At 43.9% G+C, this 27,954-nt stretch overlaps 1 protein-coding gene and 1 long non-coding RNA gene across 15 annotated transcripts in view; one reads left to right on the forward strand and one right to left on the reverse strand.

Annotated features, from left to right (window-relative positions):
• COA1 (cytochrome c oxidase assembly factor 1) overlaps positions 1-17,338 on the forward strand; it is a 107,120-nt gene extending 89,782 nt beyond the window's left edge. For 10 of the 14 annotated variants that reach the window (XM_036079928.2, XM_036079927.2, XM_078059952.1 and 7 more), the window contains 5 exons: positions 7,142-7,193; positions 9,291-9,390; positions 11,402-11,550; positions 15,396-15,472; positions 16,375-17,338. In XM_036079928.2, the coding sequence (XP_035935821.1) occupies positions 9,306-9,390; positions 11,402-11,550; positions 15,396-15,472; positions 16,375-16,474 (411 nt within the window). In that variant the 5' untranslated portion in view covers positions 7,142-7,193; positions 9,291-9,305 and the 3' untranslated portion in view covers positions 16,475-17,338. Of the gene's footprint in view, positions 1-7,141; positions 7,263-9,290; positions 9,391-11,401; positions 11,551-15,395; positions 15,473-16,374 lie in introns of all 14 variants that reach the window. The other 4 variants (XM_036079915.2, XM_078059950.1, XM_078059951.1 and 1 more) reach the window with 2 other exon arrangements.
• Positions 2,134-9,002, reverse strand: LOC144379714 (uncharacterized). Its single transcript, XR_013443055.1, has 3 exons — positions 8,238-9,002; positions 7,992-8,091; positions 2,134-2,401 (listed from the first exon to the last, which is right to left on the reverse strand). It is a non-coding gene; the product is annotated as an uncharacterized LOC144379714 (long non-coding RNA).
• Positions 17,339-27,954: the final 10,616 nt, after the last annotated feature.

Genomic DNA, 27,954 nt, shown 5'->3' on the forward strand with positions numbered 1-27,954 from the left:
GTAATTTAGGTCTAACTAGTTTAATTGACCTCCATGCATGCTGTCAGTCCAAATATGCCATTATTTCTAGGGAATTTGGGTTTATTTTTTGATAAGGTGTAGTGTATCTTCAAATAATGTTTCAGGAACGCTATGAGGGTTATATAATATAATAATATATGATCTCCAAACTTACAGTTCCTCCTTTGTTCGCACGGTTTGGCTGTTCTTGGATTTCTTGGGGCACAGTCTTTGTTTCTCAGGAAGTCATTGTTATTATTCCATTGTCTTTGGGAATTCATTGTTCTTTATATGTATACCTTCTTGGGGACCTGATTTCTATTTGTTTTTCTTTCTTGTAATATAAAATTTTTGCCTGTAAATGTTGGTGAATGGAATTGGAACATGATGCATTTTTGTCTTTTTTCAACTCTGTCAAGTCATGACTGTAACTTCCTCATTATGAATTCAGCTTTTCTGCTGTGTTAATTCTGCTCTTTTTCTCCTGAGCTAAATGGCAGTTCTGCTATTGTATTTTCAGGTTTCCTTGAAATCTCTCCGTATCTAAATTTCTTCCATTTCTTTCTCAGCATAATGTCTCCTTATTCCCATTGCTCTTGGTTTCCATAGGCAATAAGTTATTCCTATAAACAATGAAATGTCCAAATCGTTTTTCTCTACATGATTTTACTTCTTGCAGTCAATTGTTGCCAGTGCCCGTCTTGCCTCTAATTATTGCAGGGTTTACGTACTAGGATAGTAGTCTCCAAATGGATATAGAAAAAGAGCTTCTGGATGGGGAAGGGAGAGTGGCTGTTCAGGACTCACCCAGTGTGGGCTGGCCAGCCTATTTCCTGAATGCTGCCAACCCAGAAACTTTGGAGTATAAGTAGAGAGAGGTGAGGAGCTGAACCCTCTTCCCACGTATTTCCTGGGAGCTCTGGTTCTTCCCCTTCAGAGGCCATGGGTGTGTTTCTCAGTCTACATTCACACTGTGGTTAGTAGAAATTTCTCCCAGACTCTAGCAAATTGTTCCTATTCAAAAGCAGGTTCTACCTTCTGTCATTTCTTTTATGTTTCTTTATAGATGTTTTAAATGGGATTTGTAAATTCATGTCAGGAGGTGGTAGCCTGGTGCTCTCTTAAACTAGTTGTTGTCTTTTTTTATCTTACATTATATTAATATTTTAAAAATGTTAATTATTTTTGTTGGCACTGGGGCCCTTTCTCCAGGTAGTCATGGTCTCCCTCTGGTCACTAACAGATACTTTAGATAGAAAGACTATTGGACAGCCTTTTATTAACATTCTTAACTCAGCTTAAACAAAGGGGTGGGGGAAGTCCCTCATGCCAGGCTGCTTGCCTCTTGATCGGCCTGTTACAAATAAAAGGTTATGGGAACACTATGGAGGTTCCTCAAGAAGTTAAAAATAGAGCTACCCTACGACCCAGCAATTGCACCACTAGGTATTTACCCCAAAGATAGAGATGTAGTGAAAAGAAGGGGCACCTGCACCCCAATGTTTATAGCAGCAATGTCCACAATAGCCGAGCTGTGGAAGGAGCCCAAATGTCCACTGACAGATGAATGGATAAAGAAGATGTAGTATATATATATACAGTGGAATATTAGCCATCGGAAAGGATGAAATCTTACCGTTTCTATTGACATGGATGGAACTGGAGCTGAGTGAAATAAGTCAGTCAGAGAAAGACAATTACCATATGGTTTCACTCATATGTGGAATATAAGAAATAGCGCAGACGATCTTAGGGGAAGGGAGGGAAAACTGAATGGGAAGAAATCAGAGAGGGAGACAAACCATGAGAGACTCTTAACTCTGGGAAACAAACTGAGGGTTGCTGGAGGGGAAGTGGGTAGAGGGGATGGGCCAACTGGGTGATGGGCATTTAGGAGGGCACGTAATGTGATGAGCACTGAGTGTTACATGCAACTGGTGAATCACCTAACTCTGCATCTGAAACTAATGATGTACGTTATGTTGTACAATTGGATTTAAATTAAAAAATAAAAAATAAAAGGTTATGGGAAGATTTTCTGTTAGAAGCATTCAGTTATTCTAAGACTTGAAAGCCAAAACTAGTTAAAAATCTGGCAGTAACATTTTTATGCTTAATTTTTTAAATGCTCAACTTCATTTTCATTTGTGGAAGTGGGTGCTTAAACAACAGAAAGTTTTTTCGCACAGTACTGGAGGCTAGAAGTGTAAGATCAAGGTGTTGGCAGGTTTGGTTTCTTCTGAGGCTTCTTTGCTTGCTTTGTAGGTAGCCCTCTTACTGCCTCTTCACATGGTATTTTTCCTGTGCACGCATCCCTGGTGTCACATTGGATTAGAGCTCCAGCCTGGTGGCCTCATGTCAACATCATCACGTCTTTGTTGTTGTTGTTGTTGAGGTATAACTGACAAATAAAATCGTAAGATACTTAAAGTGTACATTCCCCCATCAAGTTAATTAATAAATGCATCGCCTCACATATTTATCTTTTTTTTTTTTTGGTGAGAACATTTAAGTTCTTTTAATTTTTTCTTAATCTCATATATTTACTTCCATGCTTTTATCTTTTTGTTCTTTGGTATTAGCCTTTTTGTCTCCCTTATTTCAAGTGTAATACATTCCTTTTTTTAAAGTTTACCGTCTTTTATTTCTTAATTTTGCTATTCATACTTTTTTCTTAAAATCGTATTTTTTTCTTATTTTTGTCTTTTTGATTTTGTTTGTTATCCTTTCATTCTAATTTAAATTCCTATTGACTTAATTTTTTCATCTCTCTTTTCTTAGGCATCGATTCTGTCCCTTCTCTTCCCGTACCCCTAATGGTTTGATTTTATAAGGGCTGGAAGGATATGTAGTCCTCAGGAGGTGGTACCAATGGACAGTGTCATTCAACAAACAGGGAAGATCTGTCTCTCCTCCTCCTCCTGTAGTCTCTAAATAGATTTTATATGTCTTTGTTTTGTCTTGAGCCCTAAAATTACAACTTGGGGATATATTGATTAAACCATTTCCCAGGATAGTGATGCTTTGCTTGCTTCCTACAAGACGGCACATGTGAACTTTTGGATTGGCTTTTGGACAGCACATACCACCTACGTGGGAAGCTGATTGTTCTGCAACCTATGGTCTGAAACATGGATTTTGTTACTTAGTGGAAAAAAGACGTGGCCTCTGGGATCAGACAGATGCATATAATAGCTCTGCTGTGGAACAGATGAGCTGTTTCAGAACCTTTCTTGAGGCTTTTTTCCTAGCTCAAAAAAGGCAAAAATACCTACCCTACATAGATAACTGTATTAGTAGTGCATATAAAATATTCTGCATTGTGCTTGGTATTAGTAGTCACTCAGATGTGGGACAAGCCAGGCCAGCCATATGTCATCCAGAGGAAAATAAGTGAGTGTGTAGATTATTTCTGGAGTGGGTCTCCCCTAGCAAAGCCCAGAGTTAGAGAGAACCGTGGGATGTTGAGTCTTGCTGGGAAGGTCGCATGACTCTGGGTTCATGTCTAGGCTTCTGGCCTTTCTCCACTTCGGCTGCCTGTAATGCCCACATACTAAGGTAAGCATGGTTTTAACAATTTGGGGATGGTGGTGTAGAGGAAAGAATCCCTTTACTACAGAGATTCAGCTCGTAAGACAACCTGATTTTCAGGAATATACAGTGTGAGAAAAATGCCTGTTAAAAATCAAGGATTTTTATCTGTAGTTTGGTCCATCTTCCTCAGCTGGGTTTTGGGATTATTGTCTCACTGTGAGGGCCTCCTGAGCTGAACTTTTATTAAGCACAGGGATTTTATCTCACAGACTGCAAATCTCTGCTTGAGGTTCCCACCACCTGACCTGGCCCCCTGGGGACGTTTGCCTCTTGTCCAGTGCCAGAATCCTTGGGAAGAGGAGTCCATTCCATTTACTGCCACAGGCTCTGAATCTCTCAAGATGTGATGGGGGTAGGTGGTGTGTGTGGCATGGAGAGAAGAGCTGTTTCTAGTCTCTGACTTCCCAGGACTCCCTGTAGGATCACCGGACCACTGACTTTCTGTGCTTTGTTCCTATAGACCGCTGGTTCCTAAGCTTGGTTGCATACTAGGATCACCTGGGCCTGGATCCCACCCCCATGGATTCTGTTTTAATTCATCTGGGGAGTGGCCTGGACATCTGTGTTTTGTTTTTTGGGTTTTTTGTTTTTTTTTTTAAAGCTCTTCAGATGAATCTGATGTGCAGCCCAGCTTGATTTGTACCACCAGACTGCTTTCATGCTTCCCTGGTTAGATCCTGCCTATGGCTTGAACCCCTTGGTTGCTTCGTTTATCCCCCTCATGATATTTCCTGCAGACCTTCATCGGGTTGGGGGCTCAGAGGGAGGCAGACAGGAGGGCCCTCCAGCCCCGTGCTGGCTGGAGCAGCTCTGTCAGCATCTGTTTCACAGATTGCCCTTTGATTCTAGAAAGGCGTTCTAGAAAGTTTGTAAGCCACTGGGGCCCAAGTCACCCTTTGTGTGTCAGAGCAGAGCTACTAGGACTGCTTTCTGGAGAGAGCTTGCCTGTACTTTGTTCTACCTTCTTGTGGCTAACCAACTTAATTTTCAAAATGCGTCACAATCCTTGCCTCTTAGTTAACTGTAAAGCAAAAAATCTTCCCTTAATCGACTGTGCATTAGTAACTGCATTTGAGTTTCTTGCAGATTTTCACATCAAATTTAAAAATTTCCAGTTCTCAAAAGCTTAGTTCTAGAATGAACAATCCTGGAGGTAGCCTATCATCTATCTCTAGTTCTCTGCCGTGCCTTTTTGCATTTTTGTGTGTGAGGTTGGGGGTTGCTGAACACTTTCTTCAAGACAGTTGATGCGGCAGGTGAATCAGATGAAGCTGATTAAAAGGAGCAGGGGCTGAGTCCCCATTCCTCCCAACCCCCCCGCCCCCAGCCCCACTCCCACATCCCTCACCTCACTTTCACACACAGAAACCAGGTCGGTCATGACTGCCTCATTTCTCCTTTGAGTCAAGGTAGCCCATCAGAGCTTCCCACTTAGGCCTCACTGTTGTGGCCACTTGCTTATGTTTTTTCTTGGACTGTGATTGTGGCTTTTATTATGGGATGTTACTAAAAAAAAAAAAAGGTAGTTCTTTGGAAGTTGTGTACTGTAAAAAAAAAAGATCTGGGGATGTTGTTTGCAACACTAGCCACTTCAGAGACTCCATTGCTGAGCATGTATGGGAGAGATCTTTCTCAGCCTGGTGTATTAGGAAGTGTATTCCTCCTCAGCTGCTGATTCCCGTTACGCCATGGGCACTCCAGTCCTTGTAATGGCTCAGACTTCCCTTCCTGCCAAGCAGATAGGAAGCTCTGTGTCAAATCTTTGGCTGCCTTGAAGAAATGTCTAGTGCATGAGAGAATGTAATTTTGTGCACTAACTTTACCTCAACTCTGTTTCTTTTCTTAAAATTATTATGTATTTGGCTTTGTTTCCTCAGCTTTTCTCTTTTCTTCTAAAATACACATCCTTGTTAGCCCTATCATCCTTTTGAGAATGAGCTCATATACCAATTAGTAAATAAATATTTTAAGAAACTGCCTTTTTGATATACTCTTCCAACCTCAGTGTTAGCTCTTGACTTCGCTCTCTGTCCTAGGTCTTCTGACTGGTCCTGCTGCCTTGGTCCGCCTCCTGTCTGCAGCCCCTCATCTGCGGGGTAGAGCCCAGCAGCTCAGGGTGGATGGGCTCTATTAGCAGGAACTGCCTCCATTTCCCGACCAATGTCCTGTGGCTCAAGCCCCTCCCACTCCCCTGTACTTCTGTATTTCCGTTTTGTTTTGGTTTTTGTGTGTGTGTGTGTGTGTGTGTGTGTGTGTGTGTTTTGCTGCTGGGCCTTTGCTCTGTTTCCACTGATCTGAAGCCCGTCTCCCTGCGTTCTCTGCTGAGTCGGTTTCCTCTGTGAACCCTTTGCTGATCCCCTCTAGGCAGAGGCCGCCGCTTCCTGGATGTCACTTCCTCCCCTGGTGCACATGTCTGGTTGACTAACCAGGCTGTGGCTCGCCTGGAGGCTCCTTTGTGCAAATTAGAAAAAGGCACCCGCCCCTTCCTCAAGTCACTTTCTAGAACTTCCAACTGTTGGAAAACTGCCTTTTTAATAAATGGGAGCCTAAGATGTTTGACCTGGAAATGGCAGCCTGTGAGGATTGTGCTGCGCTGAACTGCACAGTTGACCTTGATGGCCCTTCTGTGAATCATCCAGATTCCCCTCAGCACTGTTTGACCAGAGCAGGCCCTCTGCAACCATTTGCTAAAGAAAAGAAAGAGTGAAAATACAAGTACATGCCATGTTCTTATCACGAAAGATAGCAGGAAAGGCCCTGAACATTATGAGTATATTCGGAGACGTATTTATTTTTTTACATTTCAGTGTTTCTGAAATCAGCAGGTATCTTAAAGTCAGTGTATCATGGTGGTTCAGAGCACAGATCCTGGGCCAGACTGCCTGGGTCTGAGTCCCAGTTCTACCACATAGACAATATGCTGTGACTTTGGGCACTCTACGTCACCTCTCTGTGCCTCAGTTTACTGATCTGTTAAATGGGGATGATAACGGTAGTTCCTGCTTCATGGGGTGATTGGGAAAATTAAATGAATGTATGTACAGTGCTTAGAATATAGGTGCCAAGTACCTAATAGTGAGAGATATGTGTTACCTATTATCATTATTATTAAAGTCTGTGCACACACTTAATACACTGTTGTTTCTTTTTAACCCTGAGAAACTGTCTTTAATTCATGGTGTACAGCTTCTATTGATAGCGTCTCAGTTTGGTGGGCGGCTGCCTGGCCCCAGGCTTATGCGCACTGTGGTCAAACACCTGCCGCGGGTCCTGCCCCTCCCACACCAGTTTTCTGATTGCTGCAAGAGATACATAGCACACACACAGGAAAGAGCAGGCTTTGTTGTCTCTTCTTAATACGGCAGAGGAGAAAGGGGGGGAAACCAGGGCCCTTTACAGACAAGGCTTGTTTTGAAATTTAAACCTAACTTCTTATTCATGTTGCAAGGCTTGGATTGGTAATAAATCTTGGCTGTCTTAAAACTGGAAATCAGAGAGAATTGGGTTTGGAGAGTGATTTTAATGTAAAATCTTTATCTAATTGCAGAGCAACTTTCCTTTGATGATTTTCAAGAAGGCTGTGCTGTGAAGTGGCAAAGGTAATGAACGTTCTGGGGCCATGCTCCCCATTAGAACCCGCCGGAGTGTTCTCAAGTTAGACAGTAGATGTAAGTTGCTCCCTCAACAACTCGAGTTTTTCCTGGTCTCTAGTGTCCACTTGTGACTGTAACTTCACACGAGAGGTGGGATGGCCATTCTCTGCGTTGTTTCAGGACACTTTCCCCCCAGGCCTCCTGCCAGCTTTAGAAACTACAGCCTTGTGGGGAGGTTCTACGTGAGTCACGCTCACTACCCCACCCTCCTGAACTGTCCTTCACATTAAGCAAGATGTGATTCATGCATTTTTTGGAGATGCTCTGACCATTTTCATTATGAGACTGAATGGCTTTTCCCAGATCACATTGCTGTAATTGACTTACATGCAACTCTGGTAAATATTCTTACACACTACCCAGCACCGCCAAAACTGTCACAGCAGTCCTACTGCATGTGTCTGGGGTTTCAACAGCCTTCTCTTAGTTGAATAAAACTGCGTATAAGTAAATTAATATGAGGATGATCTATAGCTTCACCCTCCCTAATTTGATCTGTTGATGAAAATCCTTTCCATACATAAACCTCAGTTTGATGTTATTTTCGTGTAGAACTGGTAAACTTTAGCCCTATCTGAGGGTGTGTTGAGTTCTCAGGTCCCAGAAAGAATATCCACATGAGGAACTTTCTCCAACAGGCCTATGGATTCATGTCCCTACAGGTTTCAGAAATGATAAGCAGACTGTAGTTACTACGCTCTGTATTCTAGAAGGTAAAGGAGGGGATGGTGAGAATATAGATACCTTGACTCAAAGGTCCAGCCGGCGGAGGACCTAGTATGATGCCCAGTTCTCTTGCACGGCGATGCCTTGGATCCCTGTACATCCCATCAAAGGCTTTGTCCTAAAGAAGCACATAAAATCTAAGGTTAAATCTTCAAATGGGGACATAAACACTTCATCTTTCCCTTTATATAAACTGGGATTTCCATCTCCGTCCAAAATCTCATTTCTTTTTGGAGAAATATCAACAAAGACAGAGGAATTTACCTAAATCTCACGGAGGGTGAGGGTGCCCCGATGCAGCGTTCGTGGTCAAAGCAAACTGGAAACCTACAGAAAGAATCTGACTCATAGGCATTTTGTTGGGGTTTTTTTTTTTTTTTTTTTTTCCAGTTGGTTGTCTACATTTAGAATTAGAACAGTTTCCCATAAAAGACCTCTTGAAATACTGGAAGATCCATTCAGATTTGGCCCACATTAACCATTGTCAGCTGGAGCCGGGTTGAAGCTGTCCCTTGGCTGGGCCATGCGCTCCTCACTTTTCAGTGTCTGCTCTCATTTATGTGACTTGTGTGGTCCTGTGGGCATTTGAATGGTGACCCGGATCGAAGCCAGTGTCCTACTCTGTTTTATGGCCGGGTATCTTACAGCTTCGCAGAAAGGCCCTGGCCAGGTGTGAGCAGTGGTTACATGCCGCCGGGAAGGAGGCTAATGGGTGCCATTGAGGCCCAGGTGCTGCTCCAAGCCCCACCCAGGCCTTCAGGAGGCAGGAGTTAAGGCCAGGGTGGGTGTGGTGTGCTGACTCGGCTGAGCTGGCTCCTCTCCATCTCTTCATTCATCCTGAAAGTCATGACCACAGTTTCCTCATCCAGGGGGTGGGACATTTTTCAAAATATGAAAGAAAGCAGCCAGTGACCACGCCGGCCCATTCGTAGGCTCATCAGACCAACTATTGCTACAAAAGGATAAGCTTCCTGTTTACCAGCCAGCATGAGACAAAGTGGTTGTGCTTCCTGGCCACGCAGGACTTGGCACACAGGCTGGGTTCTGTCCGAAAAGACAACAGGGCTGAATGCTTGCTCTGTGCTCAGCCATCGCCCCCACGGCCTGGGTCCTGGATGTGGGCCACTCTTGGGAGGGCACTTCTGCTTTGGCTCCAGAACCAGCCCTGGCTTTCTGAAAGGAAGCAAACAGGGAAGGTGGCCTCGCCTCCTGACTGGCTTCCTCTGTAGCTTTCCTTTCTCTGTGGGGCCCCATCCAGGCAAAGGCCCTAGGCAGAAACCTGAATTTAACAATAAATTCATGTCTTTTGTTTTCAAGTCTCCAGGAAGCAAAATGCCATGGTCTCAGGGGAAACTGGTCTTTTATTCCAGCGTGGTGGCCAGTGGGACCTGTACCCTTACATACTACCTGATACAAAGTAAGTATCCAGCAGACCAAGCCGCCCCAGGCAGGCTTCCTCCTAGCTCTCTCACCCCTGCTCCTCCATCAAAGGAAATACTTCAGATGCTTTCGGCAGATTAGAGAGAGGAGGAGAGGGCTATTTTTAGAAGCCGGTACACCATTCCCATTGGCTATAGCTTCCTGCTTATCCTCTGATCCCAGTTTTTCCTGGAACTACACGTGCATATAAAAGGACCAGGCTTCGTTTGCATCAGAAGCCTTGTAAAAAGCAAGATGGGCTTTCACTCCGGTGCGCACATGAGAGATCCCTTCAGATTTCTGAGATGATATAAAGAAGAGAGGGAAGGGGAGTACCAGATGGTTCACAGGTGGGGAAAACTGGCTGTTTCTCAAGTGTTGTCAGCCTGTTTGCCCTGCCATTCTCTGCTATTGATTGAGTGGAGGAGGGGACCTTGAGCAAGGGACTCTGGTGAGAGCAGAAAATAAAAGCAGAGTCCAGGATGCAAAATCCTGACAGAAGCCGCTTCCAGCCCCACTGCACCCAGATCTGAATTTGTAAAGACAGGCCACAATTACTGTGGGCAGCCAAGACATTTAAGGTCATTTCAATGCTATTGGTTGCAAAGCAGCGGCAGTTTTTTTCTAGACTGACTTTCTTTGAAGATCCTTTATGCCTGCCCAGCTTGGCTTCTCACCCTGACTCTGTGCCATTTTCACTTCCTGCCAGGATGTGAGTATCACCAGCAGACCGGCAAAGACAGCTCAGTGGCCTCTGTGTACATTCTTCCCCACCTTCCTTCGGAGTTGGCCCACAGGTCCCTGAGTCTTGAGGTGGCCTGAGATGAGCACTGCCAGGGATAATTCAGACTGGAATACCTCCGTCTCCTCTCCCCTCTGCCTAAGGGATGGGGACAGGGCACAACCCCATTTTGTGGGTCCAGTGACTGCCGACCTTCCCCCCACCGAGGAGACTGGCGTCGTCCAGTAGAGACAGCTGAATCTCTGCACTGGCCGTGTGGCCTCGTTGGGGGGTCTCTCACCTCAGTTATCTGTGTGATGAGGGATAATATCAGTGCCTGTGCATGAGGTGGTTTTATAATAAAGCTCACAACCTGTGGGATACTGAGAACTGTGAGATGTATGGAATATTGAGAACAGTGTCTAACCATGGAAATCTGGACCCATCCTCCTTTTCCTGTCTTGGCTGGCACCTGTTCACGCCTGCAAGCCCCTGCAAGCCCACTGCTGGGAAGCAGCCCAGGAGGAGCTTCTCCCTGGCATCTCCAGGCTCAGGCTGGGAAGCTCTTGCTTGTGGCCTAACTGCAAGCCCTGCTTGGGAAGCCTACCCTACAAGGGCAGCTTGTCTACCTTCCACCTTTAGAGAGATGCTTCCTGGAGTTACTAGTAGCCTTTGGGCCAAGAGGTGTATGTACCTGAGACTGAGAGATAAAGTTTAAAAGCTTTACCTACAGGAAATGTTGCCTTAAATCTAAAAACTTTGACAAGTGAGCATTTTCAGTGTCTGTTTCTTGGCTCAAGGGTTTTGTTGTTGTTGAAGTTGTGGTCTGTCTGATTTTATGCTGGTTTATCAGGACCTTCATCTGAGTGGAGGGAACAGTGTTTAGAAGTCCAGAGTCATGGGTTTGGGCCCCAGCTCTGCCGCAAACTAGCCGTGTCACTTTGAGCAAGTCATGGAGTCATAGGGCCTTAGAACTGAAAGGAAAGCTAGAGAAGATCCAACCCCTTAGATGAAGAAATGAGGCGGGAAATGAGAGATGGAGAAACTGAGGCACAGAAAGATCAAGTACCTCGCTCAGGTTTATCTGCCACATTCCTGCAGGTACTGACTTTCTCTCAGATGGACAGCTTAGAGTTAACCGTCCCTAATTATTTTTCCGTCCAGAAATTTCACATTTGTTTCTGTTTCCATGCTGTACATGAATTGTTTCCTCTAACTTTCTACAGAGAGTCTGTCTGACCAAGTTTAAAACAGAAAAGTAAATGTAACAACTGTCTTTCCCCTTTAGAGGCTTTTTCCAAGGCTTCCTATTACCAGGAGGCGTTGGAACAGCTGCACGGCCACCCCGAGGCCCTGGAAGCCCTGGGCACTCCCCTCAATGTCCACTGTCTCCGCCTCACTGACAAGTACAACTTCGTGGACATTGCTGAAGCCCAGGTAACGTGCTTCCCTTGCAGCCCGCAGGCTGGGTGCCTACGGAAGTCGGGGAGAGGGCTGCCTTCATCCGGGGAGAGTCTTGGAGGGAGCTGGAGTGTGGATTCGGGATGAGAAAATCCACTAAGTAAATTACTGAGCACCTTCTATAAGAGCACTACGGATTGATGTACTCTCATATATTCGTCTTCCTTTCTGAGGAATCAGTGCGGCGGGGCAGGCGGTGTTCTGGCTCGGGTCACCGTCTTGAACTGCAGGTTGTAGGGAAGTGGCCATGGTGGTGGGCCGCAGCGTGAGCTTTGAACTTGAAGCCCATCTGCAGCCAGTCAGTGCTCGTTCAAGTGTGAGCAGCTCTTTAAACTGCAGTTTTCTCATTTACTTGCGTTGCTTCCGTGGAGTGCCAGTCCATTTTCTCAGTTATGTCTTGTCTTTTCTAGTTCAGCTGATAGAGTCACCTGAATACGAAACGCACTTACTCGTCTGTTTAACAAACATGTTTTGAGTGCGCGTCAAGTTAAAGGAATGATTCTGGGCTCTATGGGGAATGCAGAGATGCCGAAGGCTTTCAAGGGCTGTAGTTTAAAACTTCCAAGGAAGGCCGGGTGAAGCAAACGCTGTAGCAGTGGCCCAGGAGGGAGCAGGTAGCAAGCTGGGATACTGGTGTAGGGAAGAGAGTGCCAGGCTAAGGAGCAGCATGCCCGTGAAGGCAGGTGGCTGTGTTCGCTGCCATGTGAACTCAGCGGAGGGGCAGGCTGCCGGGCGCGGTGCGGGGGGAGCATGGGCTGCGCTGCGGGGCCGTGACGTCATCGTGGGAAGTGTGCGCACCTGATTCGGGGCCAGCAGAAGCCATGAGGACTTTAAGGATAAGAGTGAGATGCTCTGATCTAGGGGTTTTTTTGTTGTTACTGTTATTTTTAGTAATGTTTTTAATGGGAATAGTTTCATCGGGCTTTTTTTTCCTACAAAAGCCATTCGTGCTCAAGATTTTGATAAAAATAGTTGATCTAGCTTTAAAAGAAGGTAAGTGCATGCTGATTGACAGGAAAGCAGTGTGTCATGCAGGGGTGTGGCGGTGAGAGCATGAACCAGAGCTGTGGCTTGGTTCTGTCAGGAGAGGGGTGGGTCAGAGGTCACGCTTTAGTGCCCGACGGGTGAGTGGACAGGTGGCGGTACCACTCCGTGAGAGGAGGAGCCCAGGAGGAGAAAAGGGAGGGGGCGGGCAGATCTAGGGTGCCCACTGCGGGCCACATGGCATCAGGCCTTTCACACCACGTGGTATGGCTCCTCTGTGTGTCCCCATCGGCCGGATCCCCGCAAGCACAAGAACCTGGAAAGGCCAAGGGTGGGGTCTGGCTGTTCACCGTGCGTCCGGCACAGAGCACAGGGCCTGGCTTTGATGCTCGGGCACGCAGCGGAGGGCGGTTGATGCGGCGTCAGTTCTGTGGTCTGGTGCCCCGATGGGTGGTTGACACCATGGGGGCTGTGCTGGGGAAGCTCTGCTGGTCGGGTCCAGCTTCCCCTCTGGCCCACGCCGAGAGTGTGGTGCCGAGAGCACTTCACCCTGGGCTCCTGCAGACCCGTGGCGGCGTCGGCGTGGTCCTGGCTTCGGGCTTCTGCTGCTTGGCAGACACTGTGGCTCCGGAGTGACGGGAGTTCGGGGCTGCTGCCCCGGGGCCGCCTGTTACACCAGCTCTTGTGCTTCGGTTTATGGAGCACGTGCGACATCTTCTCGGCAGTCTTCACCTCCTTCCTTTACCTCAGCTGTTTGTGTCTACAACACATGCCGGTTTCTCCCACAGTCCTGTTCGTGGCTCGTGTACTTTGTCCAGAGCTAAGAAGGGCCGGTGGTTCATGAGGTAGTTGTCGTACCGAAGGGTATTTTTTCCCGAATGTGCGTGCGAAGTAGTTACTACCTACCCACATTTTGGTGTAGCAGACGTTCAGCTTTACTCTTTGGCAGGGCCTGGCCGGTGAAGAAACGAGTCTGTGCAGCGCCTCGTCGGCCCCCGGAGGAACAGCTGTCTCAAGTGCAGACATTGACCCCTCATGTTTGCTGCTCTTCATAATCCGGCTTGCTTCTGTCCTTACCCCCACCTTTCTTTTGTTTTCTTTTAGAACGCAGAGATGCTCAATCTGGGCTCTGTTGCTTAATTTTATTTTATTTTAATTTTTTAAAGCCTTTTTTTTCTTTTTTTTAAGATTTTTTTTATTTATTAGAGAGAGAGAGAGGGAACACAAGCAGGGAGAGAGGGTCAGAGGGAGAAGCAGGCTCCCCGCAGAGCAGGGATCCCAGTGCAGGACTCGATCCCAGGACCCTGGGGTCATGACCTGAGCCAAAGGCACCCAGGCTTAATTTTATAATCCCGAGAAGAGCTGTGGCTCTGTTCCAAAAGTGGAACCTTGAGGAACTGCCTTAATGTGACGAGGTGACTGCTTATTCACGTGGGGTGTGAGGGGCCTCCTCGTTTTAAACCGTGGGGTTTTTTTTCTCTTTTATTATGAAAAGTTTCAAACAGACAGATAAAAGATAAAAGAATTCACACTGTGAGGGGCGCCTGGGTGGCTCAGTTGGTTAAGCAACTGCCTTCGGCTCAGGTCATGATCCTGGCGTCCCTGGATCGAGTCCCGCATCGGGCTCCCTGCTCAGCGGGGAGTCTGCTTCTCCCTCTGACCCTCCCCCTCTCATGCTCTCTGTCTCCCATTCTCTCTCTCAGATAAATAAATAAAAAATCTTTAAAAAAAAAAAAAAGAATTCACACTGTGGCACCCATGTAACTGCTACTTGGATTCTACGACTAGAGTTGATCCTTGAATGACACTGATTTGAACTGCGTGGTCCCACTTAATACGCAGAGTTGTTTCCATACAGTACAGTACTGTAAATGTATTTGCTCTTCCTTATGGTTTTCTTAACATTTTTTCCCCTAGCTTACTTTGTTGTAAGAATACAGTGTAGAATACATATAACACACAAAGTATGTGTCACTCGACTGTTTATGTTATTAGTCAACAGTAGGCTATTAGTAGTTAAGTTTTGGGGAAGCCAAAAGTTAGATGCAGATCTTGAAATCTTGTTCAAGGGTCAGCTGTAATATTTTACTTGATTTGCTTTATCCCATATCTGTTCATCTAGTCATATCTCTGTCCATGAATACATTATTTTCAAACATCCATACACTTCATTTAAGCACATAAGCAACATATCATTAACCAGAGTTTAATATTTGTTTATGGTTTTTTTTTTTTTTTTGAGGTAAAACTTGCATTCAGGGAAAGTTACCAATCTGTCTTATTTGATGAATTTTAATAAATGCATACACCTGTGCAACTCAAGCCCTCATCTAGATGTAGACTGTTCACATCGCGTCAGAGTCCCGCATGCTTTTCCCAACTGATCCTCTCACGTCCCTCAGCACCCCCTAGAGACAGCCACTTTTCTATTATTTTTTCCCAGCCTAGTTTAGCGTGTTCCGGAACTTGAAATCATGCATTATATACTTTTGGGTAAGGTCTTGCACTTGGCGTGTCTTTGAGATCCGTATTGTTGGATGTATCTGTAGTTTGTTCTTTTGTAGCAGTGGCTTTTTGAATATCATTGTAAGTACTCAGGGCATTGAGTTTGCCAAATAGGAGGACTGCCATTGACCTCGCCAAACCCTCCACAGAGGGGCAGGACATTTGGATGGAGCCAGATGGAAAATCAGGTCAATTCTATAAGCTAGGCTCAGAAAACAACCGATTCTGTGAAGAATCATTGCACTTCTTCGGGTTCACTCTAAAAACATTTTTTTCATTTCCTTAGAGGACAACAATGTACCCAATTGTATCTCATATTTTTAACCCCCCAGTTGAAGATTCCTGTCTCTGGACCCAAGTCAGAGGGCCATCTCCATGTCATCTCATCAAGAGATGCCCCCTTTCAGAGGTATTGGGAAGGTGGGTGGGAATGGGGGGGAACTTTCTGATGGAAACAATACTGATTCCCATTTTCATTTGTAGTGAAATGATTGCAGGAATAGGAATTTGTTTTTCAAAGCTTGAAAAGTTTCACAGCCTGGACACCAAGCCAGTGTGTTGGCTCTTAGCTTAGTCCAGACATTTTATCCAGTACAATCTACTGAATTGTCCTCTCCTTGTATTGCTGACTGGGAAGAACTTTCCAGTTGCCGTGGTCTAGATGTACGATAACTGACGGCTGTGTTACAGCTTCTAACACTCCTGTCTCCCGGTCGTGACAAATGACTAAAGTCATGGGTTCCCGTTCCAGAATTATTCATCACATTCTTTATATAAGATCTCCACCCCAGTAATTGGCTTTTCTTGTCTGGTTGCCAACAGCTACATTCACTCACTTCCCCCTCGGGAGGCCTCTCTCAGAGATGCTTGCTCTTTAGCCAAGATGCGTTTTAATTCCCCAGGACAAAAGGCCCAGGCGGCCCCCAGGCAACCCCCACCTGCTTCCCCCTGGGCTCGTTGACCCCTGAGCCTGGGATTAATGAAGTTGCTGGCTGAGTTCCAGCCAGGAATCGGAGGTGGATGTGAATTAGGAAATGGGGGATAAGCTGCGCCGTCTCTTTCGTGGTGCCCCTTCCATTCTCCTGTCATTCATTCTTTGTTAAACTTGCCGTGACAGTGACGCTGGTGAAACAGTGAGAGGCCCTATTACAATGTTAAAACCTTCTGTGAACGTAGCTCCAATATACAATAGTGTTGAAGACTTTTAAGACATTATTCAAAAAACGACTGCTGTTTTTTTTCTTTTTCCCCTGACCATGTCTTTTGCCTTGGTGTATGTGAGTAGAGAGACTATCTTCTGGTTTCTCTCAGGTGGCACCTTCAGGAGGTCTTCTTAAAGCTTGAGGATGGTCAGCAGATTCCCGTGTTCAAGCTCAGTGGGAACACTGGTCGTGAAGTAAAAAAGGAGTAAAGAGGATCAGAAAGACTCCGCTTGCTGCAAACACGGCCCTTACCTCATCGCCACGTGCCCTCCGTGCCTGGGAGCCAGGTGTCCAGCCGCAGGGGTGATTGGATGCTCTGGCATATGGTAGTTTCGGTATAATTCTAATTTGACCACAACTACTGTGGGGTTTTTTTTATCAGAAATGAAAATATTACTATAAATTTATAAAGATTTAATTGATCGTTCACTGTCTAAAAACCAAGTACAGAATAAAAGGAATCGGTAAGATGTTTGTTAATTTTTGCTAGTTCTCATCTTTCCTTTTTCCTCCCCCCTCCCCCCTCCCCAGAGTTTTCAGTTCCATCCGTGAGAAGACCCAAGACTTGCTAGCACTGAGAGGTCTCTAATTGTTAACATTAGAATGCCCTGCCCTGAATTCTTGTTGCTAAGTAGCTTGTGAACATTCTCAATCCCTTGGGAATATTTATTTTTTTTGCTTCACTGTCGTTTTATCTTCTTATTTCTGTTCTCGTCACCAACTGTCTGCCTGATGGAAGATTTGCAAAATAACTGCTTTAATCCAAACATTTTGGAAGCTTAAAATATTCATATGTGTACATAGCACATGCAAAACTAACTTAGGAGTGGTAGCTTAAAGCTACAGGTCCTTATCCTTCTGTTTTGCAGACAACCCCATATTCGAGAAGCACACCTTTAGGTTTTACCTGTTTTTAGGGAACAGTATTATGAAGTCAAAGATCTTCCTTCCCTCTGAGCACCGCCGCTGATGAAAACCAGAAATCTGATACCTTTGCTTTGAAAAGGCCAGTTTCACCCCTTAATGTGGTTATAATTGCCTACAATAAAGGACATTCATGAGCTCTTTTCCTACATCTTAATATTCTTTGGAGGGAAGCCTTTTAGAAAATACTGAGCTTAAACATGCTGGAAGAGCATGAGGACTTTAATCGTTGGAAGTTATTTCTATTCTGGAGCTTGTTTCTTTGAAAACATACGTTCTTTGAATAGAGTTTAGAGCAAAAGTGAGTCTTCCCTGAGAGCACTTTTGCCCCGTGTTTGTTGATAAACACAACAGTCTTTTAAAGTAAATGGTAACATTGTACACACAGTTTGTGCTGCTTTATTCTTTAAAAGTTACTGTTTATTGTGTATGTGTCAGTTTATGTATTGCTTCATATCGGATTGTTCTCCAACTTTTACTTCCTTACAGTGTTTGCTTGGTTTTCTTCATGCTGTTGCCAAATCATAGAAAACCAGGGCCTGAGTGGGCCATGTGCTCTGAAGTCAGAGCAAGTGACAGTTTTTGTTTGTGTAGAGTTTGAATTAATTAAGAGACTTTAATCTGACAGGAAATAGTATTAGATCATGAAAAGATCCTTGATTTCTATTTGGAAGCCACCATCTTGGGTGCTTTTTCCAGTTAAGTTTACTTCCTTATATGTAATTACTACTTTCTGGTATGATTGTGGGACAGGCCGGAACTTGGGTTGTTGCAGTAGACAGACCTGGTCTTTCCTTGCTCTGAGCATAGCAATGATGTGTATTTGCAGCCCCCTGCTTCCTGTGTATCCAGGAATCACTGTGACTCAGCCATCGACTCCCATTAACTACCTTGAGGTCATCTCGTAATCCACACGGTCGTCAGAGGGAAGAGCAACTCTTCCCCATAAGCAGTTTGAGCAAGGGCCCCTGGCATACCCTCTGATAGGCGGGACAGCCCAGGGACTGGAGAAGGGGCTTCACGAGAATTATAAGAATTGTAAAAACCGGGGAGGAGAGAGCACAGCCAACAATGGTAGCATGACTCCCCCGTGCCTTTCCCCTGCAAGATGTGGCATGCTCTCTCCCCTGGAAGTTGCTTAGCAGCTGGCGTGCTGAGTGGGTGGGGAGGGACTGGAGAGTCACAGACTATTAGGATACTGTGGCAAAAGAGTTTCAAGCAGTGGTGCTGAAATGGAGAAGCGTGTGTTACTGTTGAGGAGGAAATCTAGGAGTCTGATGGGCCTTGAGATCTGAGACTTCAGACAAGTGCGAAGAGCCAACACAAGAAAAGGCCTCAGCGGGAGAAGGGTAAGCTGTGCCCCAGAAATAAGATACCCAATTTGGCCAGGGTATAGGTTAGCTGAAGACATAGTAAGAAAGCCCTGGAAAGGTAAGTCTGCCGTGGCATGTGCCAGCGTTAGCATTTTGCATGTGGCTTGTGGCCATCATAGATTTTGGAGTAAGCATAGGCTTCTACAGTTCATGAAGGTTTAAGAGACCATGATGAATGTGTCATGACAGGGCCGGTAGGACTACCAATAAATCACACATTTTACTGTCAGTTACTCCATTGTTCGAGAATTGGCTTCCTCCTCCCTCTCTTCCCTTCAACCATCCCCAATCCGGGGATTTAATAATACCTGATAAGACAAGGTCTTACTACTCCCGGTTTTGGTAAAGTTGCTTACAGCATAGGTGAAGCTGAAATAAATTACATGTACATGAAACCTCCCGAACTTGACAAATAGTGGTCTCTGGTCTCTGGCCCAGTGGAAAGGTCAAGGGAATGCTCAGTAGGCAGCAGCTCGAGGGTTTTCTGGAGGCAGCCAGCCTTAGGCCACTTGACTCTTTGGTGTTTTCAGTTAGTCTGTATGAAAAATATGACTAAATACTTACCAAGCGCCTGGCTTACAAGTGAGGCGATGTTTACACTGCTCGTCGGGATGCTTGGGCAAAAGCTGCTGGTCCACATGGGAGGCCTGATGACCGCAGGGGTCAAGGAGGTGGCGGAAGGATGTTGGGAAAACCTCCAGTCCCCACCCACAGGATTCTCGCCTCCTTAGTAACCTGCTCATGGTCCAGGCTTGTCTTTTGGCCAACTTCAGCAGAGTCGTTCAGTTGAAAGTACTGTCAGGAACATGTACAGAAAAACTGGCATTTTACAATCCCGGGTAGAATAGTGGGAGATGAGAAAACAGGCCTATCAGACAAGGATATGTATCACAGATCACATGCACTATTTTAAATGTCTCGTATCACTAAATAATAAGCCTTTGAGGCAGAAATTATTTTTCCTCCACCATATAATACTTAGCTTTTAAATTTAGCTACCACATTAGTGTGAGTCACCTTGCAGTCTTAAGTAATTATTACTTCCAAGTTAGTTTTATAAAGTGAGAAACTATAGACCAATCTCTCCCATGAATGTTGTTGCAAAATTCAAAGTTTTAGCAAACTGAGTCCAGTGACATATAGTAAGTGGTCTGTTGTATTATTTTCCACAAAATATTGTGGTGCCTGTCCCTTTGCAGTGCCCTCCTCTATGAGAAGATTATATATCCCTGCCTTGAACTTAGGTGTCACCCTGTGGCTTGTTTTGGCCAATGAATTTGTGAGTGGAAGTGACAGGCAAGACTTGTGAGTAGAAGCTTTAAGTGCCAGCCCTTGGTTCCCCATGTCCTCTTTTCTCTCTTCCCTAAAATCAGTAATGTTCTGGACTGTAGCTACTCCAGGGGCTTAGGTAAAAGAGCTTACAGCTGACGCACAGTGAGACAGGCAGCATGAACGAGAAATAACCATCATAAGCCCCTAAAATCAGGGGCCATTTTTGCATCAGCTTAATCTAGCCTATTGTAATTGTTAACATTGACTAAGAGAGATTTATTTCAGGAATGCAAGATGGTCAATACATTAATAGAGCTAAGGAGGAAAATTACGATACTTTTATAGATACGGAAAGGCACTCACATAGTAAAAACAATTAAATGAGAATCGAGAGTTCCTCTCGCAGAGGGGAGTGCATGCACATACGCATATTCCCCAAAGCCAGCATCTTACTCAATTGGAAAACAACCAGAGGTTTTTTCCATTCAAGTCAGAAACAAGATAAGGATACACCATTACCCACTATTATTTAACATTGTGTTGTATCCAATGTAGTTAGGCAAAAAATAAATGAAAAAAGCAAGAGGCCTAAAAACTAGGAAGAGTAAAGCAGGTGCTGTTTTTGTAGATGAGATGATTATGTATCTGCAAAACCCAAAAGAATCTGTGGAAAACTACAGAGTATTTAGTAGAGGATGTAAGATTAATATATAGAAACAATCTTCTTCACATATACAAATAATAACCAGTTAGAAGAAATAATGGAGATCAGACCCTATCTTTGGTAGCAAAAACCAAATTATTTAGGAAAAAAACTTAGCAAGAAATCTGCCAAATTTACATGAGAAGTGCTAAAACACTACTGACAGATACAAAAGTACAACTGGACAGGTGGAAAGACCTACCACATTCATGGATAGCAAGGTTCTTCATCAGAAAGATGCCAGTCCTCTCGGAGTAAAATTTAATGTGATACCGATAAAAATAACATTAGGGATTTTTTAAAGTTAGATAAGCTAATTAGTTGTAAACGCATTAGGAAGAATAAGCAAGGTAGCCAGGAAATCCCTGCAAAGAGCAAGAGCAAGGAGGGAGGGCTTGTCTTGTCAGACAAAACATACTTAGAAATGAATAATGCCGTACTGACACATGAAGAGACGGTGCGGTCCAAGTGCACATGGAAACCTGGTTATGATAATAGGTAGCATCCAAGTCAGGGGAGGAGTGGAAGACATCTGAAAAATGATGATAGCTGATAGCTAGATGCAAAAGATAAAAACCTGATCGCTATGCAAAAAGATAGCCTCAGATCCGTTGTTCACCATACAAATTCCAATTAGATCAAAGATCTAAATGTAAAAATGAAACCATCTAGATACTAGCAAAAATATAGGTAACTCTTAAAACCTGGAAGTAGAGAAACTTTTCCAACCATGAGTCACCATCTACAGGTGATAAGGGAAATTAATAAACTTGACTATATAAAAAACAGATTTCTACATGTCTAGAAATAACAAAACAAAAAGCAAGTGATAAACTGGGGGAAATATTTACATTTTTTTAAAAGATGTATTTATTTGAGAGAGGGAGAGTGGGGGTGGTTAGGGGCAGAAGGAAAGGGAGAGAGAATCTCAAGCAGACTCCCCGGCAAGCACGGACCCTGAAACGGGGCTCCATCCTGCAACCCCACGTGACCTGAGGGGAAACCAAGAGCCAGACACTCAACCAACTGAGCCACCCAGGTGCCCCAATATTTACAATTTAAATCACAAAAGTTAATATCCCTAATTTGTAAAGAGCAAAAGTAGAGAAAAACAGTAACCCAGTAGAAAAAGGAGCAAAGGATACTAATGAATTCACAGAAGAGAAACAAGTGAATTTTAAACATATTAAAAAAAAAATGCTCAACCTCATTCTTAAAAAGAATGCAAATTAAAACTAATGATATCATTTTTCTTCGAGCAAATTGGCAATAATCCCTAAGTTTGAGAACCTACTTTCTTGAAAGGCTGTGAGGAAACAGGCTCTCTTAAATGGCTGGTGGGAACACAGTGATACGAGTCCTGTGGAGGGGAGCCTGACAATATCTAGAAAAACGTTACGTACCTTCACCATTCGACCCACCAATCCCCTTTCTGAGACCGTATGCTAAAACGACGCTGGCAAAAATACAAAATGCTATTTACATACTATTATTTAATGAATACGATTTGTAATAGCAAAAAACTATAGCGACAAATCTAACCAAATATAACCAGAATATCCACCAACAAACTTTGAAACCTCTGATACTTTCACATGATTGAGTATATATGTATATGCATATTGTAAATGTGTGTTTATGTTTACATTAGCTTCTACTTTAAAAGAAACAGTGGAGGGGCGGCTTTTTTTTTTTTTTAAAGATTTTATTTATTTAACAGAGAGAGACACAGTGAGAGAGGGAACAGAAGCAGGGGGAGTGGGAGAGGGAGAAGCAGGCTTCCCGCTGAGCAGGGAGCCCGATGCGGGGCTCGATCCCAGGACCCTGGGATCATGACCTGAGCCGAAGGCAGACGCTTAACGACTGAGCCACCCAGGCGCCCCTCAAGTGACTTTTAAGACACGTCTGACTCAGCATCCTTGGTGGGATATATTGTAATGGCAAAAAGTAATCCCAAGAAATCTTCAATTGCGTTCAGTGGGCTAGTGTTAGCACACATGCATGGGTACATTTTATTCACACACACACACACACACACACACACACACACACACACTTGAGCCTTCTTCCTTTCCACATCTGTAACTTCCATCTCCAGCAGAAAGAAACTGGGCTCTCATTATCCTGGTATGTATTTACTAATTTGCTCAAGTCTAGAGCACACAAAGGGAGTTCCAGAATTGCTAACTTTAAAAAGCAAAAAAAAACCCCTACTAACGACAGAGTTTCACTTTTCTTTTTTTACATTTATAAAGGTAAATTTTACAGTGAGATGTACACATCTTAAAGTGTACAATTCCATGGATTTTTACAAATGCTTGCACTCATGTAATCCATATTCTGTGAAACAGTGATCATTTCCATCACCTGGGAAAAGTCCCTTGGGCTCCCCTCTAGTCAATTTCCTGCTTCTGCTGTGACCCCAGAGAAAGCCATGTATTGATTTTTTCACATAAATTTATTTTTGGTGCTTGAGATTTGCTTTAAAATACCCCAGTCATCAATGAATCTAGATTACAAAATTGTGATTGTTGAATGTTATTGGTTGATGAGTACATAGGGCTTTATTTTACCGTTTTTTCTATTTTTATGAATTTTTGAAATTGTCAATTTTTATGTTAAGTAGTATTTCAGTGTTTGTTCAGGGGTAGTCTCCGTTCCTGAATATTAAGGCCACTAAAACTCTATGCTCTTTCATGAATGCTTACCATAAACCATGAGTTTTCAAAGTAAGTGATAAATTAGGTATCAGAACATCTCAGGCAAAACACCTTTCTTCTCCCCAGTATCCACTGTCCCTCCCTACTTTTCTCATAAAGCAAGTGATTTCATCTAAGTCAGGGTGGACATTATGGCAGGGATTTGCTTTAATATGGTGTTTATACAAAATATTAGAGACATTAGATCAGCAAGATTTACTCTTAACAGCTCAAAGGAAGGGGCTTTTAATATTGACCATTTCATTTCTAGTATCCTAAAACCAAACTACTGTCCCAAAAGTCTACACTTGTTTACCAAAGAATCCCTTATCAAGCTGGGGGGGCAGATTTTTTACATAGGGCAGTTTTTTAGGTCCCAATTTCAGTGGGATGATTTAAATGGAGATAAGAAACAACATAATCAAGGATACTTTAAAAGGAAACATCTAAGAGAATTATCCCACTCTGAAAAGATAACTTAAAGGCCGTGAGCATCTCAAAGGGAAAGACAGTGTTGTTTGCTGCTTCTATTAAACATGGGGGATAAGCAAGGCAGCTAAGTTCATCGCAAAATTAAAACTGTTAAAACTTCCCTCAGTCCCTAGAAAAGGAACTTGGAAGCAAAGTAGAGTGAAGTACTTGATTGAAATTTTAATATTAAAGATGATCCTATTGTGTTGGGTTTCTTTATCTAGAAACACAAAGAATTCACTGTGTAGAAAACGAAGCAAAAGCTGAAAGCTTTGGGAGCGCATCAAGGGTTCTGTATTCGGGACGCATGTTCCGAGGCAGTCCAGGGGCCTTGCTCTGGAAAGCCCTAGTTATTTAAGACCTCACATGGGGCCTGGTGGGAAAGTCTTGTAGGATGGTTGTTAGGAACTTGTGTTGGTTTTGTTTAACCAGCAAAAAAGCATTTTTAAAAAGTGAAATCACTTAATTTCTCTTCCATTGCTGTATTGGTTGGCATAAAAGTTACATTACTTGCATTCTAAACCATTCCCCACATGAAACTAGAAACTTAAGTGTCTTCCTTGAAAAAGATTCATGAAGTTTTCACTATGTAATATTAAGAAGCTGAAAGAAGGAAAATCTCGGATTTGTCTATTGCCATCCAACTGGGAAAAAAATAATGTGCTCTTTTCTATAATACATTTAATGCACTTTTTGCTAATTTATATCTCATTTGTGTGGTCCTCATTGATTTAGTTTTTATAGCCCAGTTAGCATCTTTCTTTGCCATTGTACTGATTCTACTAGCAAACCACCTCCCAAATTCTCCCATTTTGCAAATGTAAATGTTGACTATACAAGAGCATGGTGGCTCAAGATCAGCACAGACTGATCTCAAGCACTATGAAACATCTGTTCTACTGGTGGTAGTCGGGGAATTATGGCTTTATGAGAAAGTTGCTTTTGTTGAGTGCAAGAGTTAGCAGATGAGAAGACAGGACTTAATTCCTAGTCCTAGTCCTGACATTGACTTTAGTATCTCGTGGGCTCTATATTTGCCCAAGTAAAGACCACCATTGCAAATTTAGCTGAGAGAAAGAAATAATTACAGTATTATAACCATCACTGTAAATTTTAGCCAAAGATCTTCTTGTGTAACTTTAAAAATTTAGAGATTTTTAAAACCTTGATTTTACTTTCCTCTTGCTTTAAGGTATGACCTTCCAAGATCTGTGTCATTCAGAGCTGCAGCGGTTTGAGCACTCCTTTACTCCCGCTGCTACTGCATCCTATAGTTACGGGTACGGGAAGGGGCTCCAGGATGTGTCCTCAGCTGTGTTCCTCAACTCAAAGGCTCGTCTGTGTTAAACGATACTTAAATACCGCTTCCATTTTATAGACTAGGTGTAAACAAAGCCACTTTCTAGGACATTTTCAGAAAATTCATTATTCAAAACAAAGTCGGAGGGACAAGATGGAGTAGATATGCTTCTCCTTGGGGTTCTTCCCACTAAGTACAGCTAAAAGCCCTGGACACATATAAAATAAAAATAAGACAATTCTGAAAGATGAAGAGAAGCATGCAGATTGGCTAAGGACCTTGGGAATAACACAGTAGTGGGTTCCCTGGGGTTGGTTGTTGTTTTGGTGGTGGTGGTGGTGGTGGTGGGTTTTTGTTTTTGCCTACAAATCTCAGGGTGTGAGTAGAATGAGCCACCCAGAAATACCAATGGGAGCAGACAACAAAAGCCAAAAGCCAGCTCTCTCAAGCCAAAGGACCAGAAAAGGCAAAGAACTATAAAGGCAAAGAACTTTTAGACAGTAATTGCCCAATTCTAGCCAAACACCATGGAAAAAACCATGGCTTCGGTGCCACCCTGTCAGCAAAGGCCATGTGGAGAGCCTAGACTTCCTCCCTTGCCTGGCTGTAATGTGGTCTCCCCAACCCGGGCCCCTGTTGGGCTGGGGTACAGAAGATCTAGTGGGGAGTGGGGACTTTCACTCCTGCCCCATGGAGTCAGTGGAGGCCACATGGGGAGCCTACACTTTTACCCCCCCAAAAGGAATAAGCCCTTGCACCCCCACGGTATCAGTTAAGCCGTGTTCTCCAGGAAGAAGCAGTAACGCGGCACCCTATCCCCTGCCTGGTGTCAAAGGAGGCTGAGTGGTGAGCCTGAACCTTCACCTCCACCTGGCAGTAGTGAGGCAATAGAAGTGCCCCCACTTGGCCCCCCTGTGTGATGCCAGAGACGACAGTCTGCTAGAACAGATTGAAATAAGGTCCAGGGTCTCACCCAGATGTCCAGTACAAAAAGTCCAACTGTCATACCAAGAATGAGGAAAATCTCACCCTGAATGAGAAGAGAGAACAGATACCAACACGGAGATGACAGAGATGTTGGAATTACCAGCAAGGATATTAAAGCAGCCATCAAGACATTTTAAAAAAACCTTCAAAGAAAAATTATGAACGTGCTTGAAACATGAAAAAAGTCTCAGCAAAGGAATGGAAGAATCAAATGGAAATTTGAGAGCTGAAAAATAAAAATCTCACTGGATGGGCTGAACAGCAGAGTGGAGGAAAAGAATCGGGGACTCAAAGATAAAATGGAAATGACCCAATATGAATAGAGACAACAGCCCAAAAGTAGTACTTGTGGGTCTGTAACAAAAAGATCTAACATTCATGTCATCAGAGTCCCAGAAAGAGGAGAGAAGGTAGAGCTAAAGAAGTGTTTTAAAAAAATAATGGCTGAAAAGTTTCCAAATTGGCAAAAGGCATAAACCTATCTATGCAAGAAGCAGAGTGAACCCCAAACAGCATAAACCCAAAGAAATCTAGGAAAAGACAATCTTCTGAAAACTAAAGATGACAAGGCTTGAAAACGGCAACACAGAAACACCACCTTACCAAAAAGGGAAAGGTAATTCAGATCATAGATTTCTCCTAGGGAAACCATGGAGGCCAGTGAAATGAACAAAAGTTTTCAAGTGCTTTAAGAACTGTCTATTCTGAATACATCTGGTGAAATTATCCTTCAGGAATAAAAGGGAAATGAAGACATCCTCACATTACGGCAAACTAAGATTGTGGTTTAAACAGACCTACCCTGAAAGGACAAAAGGAAGTTCTTAAAACAAAATGAGTATTTAAAAAAAGAAAAAAAAAGTCTTGGAACATCAAGGAGGAACAATGAAAAGAGCAAAAAATATGGGTAAAAATAATAGACTTTCCTTCTCCTGAATTTTCTGAATTGTTTGATGGCAGAAACAAAATGTGTAACATTGTCTGATGTAATACTTTACTCAACTGGAAAAATGTTGACCTCACTGATCTTTGTGATAAAACAGTTCTGTATTTTTTTTTTTAAGATTTTATTTATTTATTTGAGAGAGGGAGACAGCATGAGAGCGAGTGTGTGTGAGCATGAGCGGGGGAGGGGCAGAGGGAGAGGCAGACCCCCCGCTGAGCAGGGAGCCTGATGCGGGGCTCCGTCCCAGGACTGTGGGATCATGACCTGAGCCGAAGGCAGACGCCTAACTGACTGAGCCCCCCAGGCGCCCCGTAACAGTTCTGCATCTTAATTGTGATGGTGGTTACAGGAATCTACACACGATAAAATGGCACAGAACCAGACACACACATTGTACCACTGTCAACTTCCCGGTTTTGATATTGTATTATAGTTACCTGAGATATACTCTACTATCTTTCCAAGTCCCTGTGTCACCAGCTAGAGACCCCGAGACCTGGCCTTCACTGCCCACTTGTACCTTTACTGCCCACAGCTTGTACCCACTAGCGTTTGCCTTACACCTCTGCCCAAGTTCTTCTTTCCAGCTTTCCCCTTAACTCACGCAAATGAAACCCGGGAGCACCCCCCAGGTGATGGGGGCTGCCTGGACGTAATCTCCGACCTGCCCTGACCACCCAGACTATTTGAGCTAAACCTGGCTCGTACCTGTGCAGATGGACCGTGCAGTGACCTCTGGAGTGACCTATTACCTTTACCTCATTATAATACTAAAATCTCCTTCCAAGGAGAAGACTCAGCCTCATTTACATAACATACAATGTACGTGTAGGCATGTTTCCTTAAGGCACACGCACGACCTTGTGCCCGCCTCTACGTAGGGTGACAAGGCTTCCCTATCTAAGTATTCGTCCTAACCCTAGCCCACAAGAACCCATTCACCCTCTCTTGGGGAAGTCATGGCTTTGGAAGCCATTCTCCATGTTCTCCTTAGTTGCTCCAAATAAAGGTTTC

The sequence above is a fragment of the Halichoerus grypus genome, chromosome 12, assembly GCF_964656455.1.
Source record: "Halichoerus grypus chromosome 12, mHalGry1.hap1.1, whole genome shotgun sequence".
Lineage (NCBI taxonomy): Eukaryota > Metazoa > Chordata > Mammalia > Carnivora > Phocidae > Halichoerus > Halichoerus grypus.